This window comes from Exserohilum turcica (assembly GCF_000359705.1).
Source record: "Exserohilum turcica Et28A unplaced genomic scaffold SETTUscaffold_21, whole genome shotgun sequence".
Taxonomy (NCBI): domain Eukaryota; kingdom Fungi; phylum Ascomycota; class Dothideomycetes; order Pleosporales; family Pleosporaceae; genus Exserohilum; species Exserohilum turcicum.
Window position 1 is genome coordinate 442,650 of NW_007360037.1, and position 4,152 is coordinate 446,801.

The window sequence follows — 4,152 nt, forward strand, 5'->3', positions numbered from 1 at the left end:
GGCACACTTTGCGTGGCTGAGGGGCTGCGAGCTACTACTAGTTCCACTTCAAGGTACGTAATATGTAAGTACGCTAATTTTAATTTCGCCAATCCTAATCCCTTTTTTTGGGAAAGGGGGGGGGCGGGGTTTAGCTGGAAAACTTTCATCACACACACACACAGAGCCTTCCCACTAAGTACATCTTCCCCTTGTCTATCTTCATCGCGATCTCTGTTTTTCCCACACGGGCCCCCTCCCCCCCCTTTTTTTTTGTTGCTTTTCGGCTTTTGATTCTTCTTAGTAAGTAGTATACGTATATATGTATGTATGTACGTAAGTGTATATGTATATATGTGACTAAACCACACTTCAAGTCTAGCAACATGCCTTATCCCTTATCCCTTATCGCATCTCCCATCTCGTATCTCGTATCTGGCATCGCAATTACACACACACACCCACACACACACATCATTACGCGTATGTGTATGCGTATTAACACCCCCACAATTCACCCCTAGCAAACCCACAAATACCATCCACACACGCGTCGCGCGCACATCTCTGCCACCCTTTCTCATTTAGCTGGGGGAGAAAAAAAAGGATATACACGTACACCAAATCGCAAACAGGGGCATATAAGTAATACAGTGGGGAAGGGATCTAACGTGATACACCTACGCAGGCACACATGTGTACTTTGTCGCTTTATCTTGTTCTATGCTTTCCCGTAATCTCGCATCTCTCCACCCCTAGTTGTAATTACGTATGTATGTATGTATGTATGTAACTACATATATTCCGTCTATGTATGTCTGGATTTACCGGAAAAAAACAACAACAACAACAACAGCAACAGCAACAGCAACAACAGCAACATACCTGCCTAGTTTCCAAACAACAAAGAAAAGAAAAGGAAAGGAAATGAGAATAGCGACAAGTACATTGACTCGGGGAACGCCAAGGGTAAATTTGCTGGGGGTACGTAGGTGTGGGTGTGGGGGTAGGTGTGGGTACTGTAGGACAAGTGCCAAGGCGTCCGAAATGATGTGGGGAAATGAACAAGGGAAAGAGAAATAGGAGAGAGAGAAGCTAATGAGTAAGGAGGAAGAGGAGGGATGGAGATGAAGGAGTCGAGTGGAGTAGGTAGGAATAGTATGACGCGTAAGTAGATATGTATGCATGTATGTATGTATGTGAGGAGAAGAGGGGAGGTGTTGTACAAAGTCTAGAGGTGTGTGTGTGTGTGGGAAGAGTGATTTAAGCATCCAAATTGTTTGCGCGAAAGAGTGGGGGGAGGGGAGTCTAACATGCAGTTAAGTAAGTAAGTAGTAGTAACCAAGTAGAAGTGGGTTGTAAAAGTAAACAAGTGAGGGAAAGGAATCAGTTGATGCAATTATGTTACATATCGCCATATCGCCATGTCGCTATATTGTAATAACGCTACATCGCTACATCGCCATCGCCATCACTATCGCTACATTGCTATATCACTACATTGCCATCTCCATCGCCATCAGAATCACTATCAATCGCCATAACTAGCCCGATCCAAAAACATATATATCGAATGTAAATCGAATCAAACAACAACAAAAAGCTTTACGCCGTCTTGAACTTTCCAAACGAATACAAGTAGCTCAAAAAAAAACGAAGACGAAAAAAAAGTCATAACGTCGTTATGGCATTAGGACTACCTATTTAAAAGAAAAAAGTATTCTTCACTATAAGCTCTGTTATTACAAGAACGCAAAAAAGGGAAAGCGCTGGCTATGTTGGTTCTTCATACCATCCTAGTCGGCTGCGTGGGTTGCATTGCCCAATCTGCATGATCGTCGTCGTATCTCCTGTCCAGCGGTCTGCTGACTTGTGTGGGCTGCATGGGAGTCCATTGCGTGGGTTCCTCGTCATATCGTCTCGGGTACGCGCTTTCGGCATTGGGGACCAGCTCGACGGCCTCTGCCTTTCGCACACGCCTCATTTCCTGCTCTTCGAGAAGCACCTTCTTCACTGTGCGCATTTTGAGGTAGATCCAGACGCCCATGGCGATGGTGATGATGAAAATGGCGCCGAACATGACGGTTTTGATCACGTCGTCGTTGCTCTGCTGGAGAAGCAAAACACCCAGGTAGACGAGGAAGATTTGCTTGGGGAGCGAGAGGAACGTGGCGACGACGAAATGCCAGAACTTGACGTCGCACGTGGAGAAGACGGCCGTGGAGAAATGCGCGGGAATGGCCGAGAGACGGATGACGAGGACGATGAAGAAGCCGCCGTCGCGGGTGAGGCGGGCCATGGCGCCGTAATTGAGATTGGTGCGTTCCAGCTTGAGGGCCTTCTTTCGGAAGGCATATTTGAAGGCATACCATGTGCCGACTACAAAGGTTCGTATGTTAGCATGCGCCAGACGGCAGAGGTTGGTGGTAGAGCGTACCTTCGCCGATGAAGGTGCCAGCCGCAACAATGGCAAAACCGATCCACAGGCCATAGACGACACCGCACAACAGGGCGATGATCTCGTGGCCGAAGAGAGGCGGAAATGAAATGATGACGAGAATAACAATGGGAATCAACCATCCTGCTGGCAGGTCGCGCACCTTTTCCGACCAGGGCCGTAGTTTCTGGAGGGTCGTTAGTCACATGATGGGTTGACGGGGCTCGTCCAAGCAAAAAGGCGGTGGACGTACCGCGACCACTTCGTCGTGCTTGATGGTGATGATGACGGTGAGGATGCCGATGACGATGAAGAGAATGTGCCATGCTGCAAGCGGGTCAGAAGGAGGCGGGCGGGGGACGGGGAGGGCGACACGACGCACGTATGTACTTGGGGGCCAGGAAGAAGCGTTTCCAGTCGAACTTTTGGTACTGCAGCGGCGGGCGGCGGGCGGGCTGCAGCGGGCGCGTGTGGCTGTGCTGGGCGGCGCTGGCAGAGGCAACGCATACCAGACACGAACCGAACAGGCAGAGGAGCAGGCGGGCGGCGGGCGTCGCGGATCCAAGGCAAGTGATGCGCAGCGGGGGTTTGAGGGCTTGATAGGTTTTAAGCCCGTCTTTACAAGCGCTGATCTCCCGCGCCAGTGTCTCACGCAGCAGCGTTTCGGCGCGTCGCCATTGGCCCGTGGGGGGATGACGCGGATGTGGCTATGCCGGTTTCATGCCCGAGCCCTTGATACATGCGCCCACGCCCCATCCTTCTCCCCTATCCTATCCTATCCCATCCTATCCTATCCTATCCCACCCCATCCCCTCCTCGCCCGCGCCACATGCTCCCACCCACGGCCTGTCCTGTACAAGTCAAGTCCCCCTCGCTCCCCCCCTCAGGACTGCTCCTGCCGCCTCGCTGCAAAAACACCACCGCCTCGACGCCCCGACACCCACCACCGCCCGGACTGGCCCCTTCTCTCGCGCCGCGCGCCAGCTGGCCCCCCAACTCTCGCCCTCTCCCCCCCCGCAGCCACGCCGCCGCAACCCGCCCGCCATGTGGTTTCGCAAGCAGGAACGAGACATTGAGATGTCCGGCATGATAGAGCCCGAGCCCAAGAAGACTTCGCCCGCCGGCCCGCCCGAGGAAACAGAAGGCCCCATGTCAGACTAGACGCCTGTTAAATTTGGATCGCGCCGATGATCCCTATACGAGCTGGCGACCGTTGGGACAGGTGCCTGTCATTGTGCGTCAGCAGCGCTTGCGAGCAACACGGTACTGCCAGCACGACACCATGGCACCGACAGCCCACCGCCACATCCACGACGCGACGGCTCGATGACGGATAAACGGACCTGCAGACACACGGCGAATCCCCCTTCCCCCCGCCAAGAGCGCCGAAGAAGCTGCGCGGCAAAAAAGAAAAAAAAAGAGGAAAAAAAAAGGCATATCCAAGAAGGCAACGTTGCGCTGGCTTAGTCAGCCCACTAGCGCCAAATCCAAATGCTGCCTGTGCCTGCACCTGGTCCGACCAGGCTATTCTTGTCCCGTCCTGCCCGCTCCCTGTCCGCCCAACTTCGGGACCGACAACACGACAACACGACAACCATCGTCCAGAGCGTCCCAGGCACAGCCTGCTCGTTCGCTCCGCAGCTCTGCCCGTATCCGTACTCGCGCTGCTGCCCTCGCAAACCTCGCCATTGCATCCATGGCTCGGCCCACCCTGCGACATTGGCCTAATGCGCCCC

At 53.2% G+C, this 4,152-nt stretch overlaps 1 protein-coding gene across 1 annotated transcript; it reads right to left on the reverse strand.

Annotated features, from left to right (window-relative positions):
• Window positions 1–1,360: 1,360 nt before the first annotated feature.
• SETTUDRAFT_177431 (uncharacterized protein) lies at window positions 1,361–3,462 on the reverse strand (the record flags this gene model as incomplete). The annotated part of the gene is made up of 5 exons (XM_008028031.1): window positions 1,361–2,358; window positions 2,417–2,603; window positions 2,670–2,743; window positions 2,799–2,847; window positions 3,361–3,462. The coding sequence occupies 5 exons, from the start codon at window positions 3,460–3,462 to the stop codon at window positions 1,766–1,768; spliced, it is 1,005 nt and encodes a 334-aa protein (XP_008026222.1). The 3' UTR covers window positions 1,361–1,765.
• Window positions 3,463–4,152: the final 690 nt, after the last annotated feature.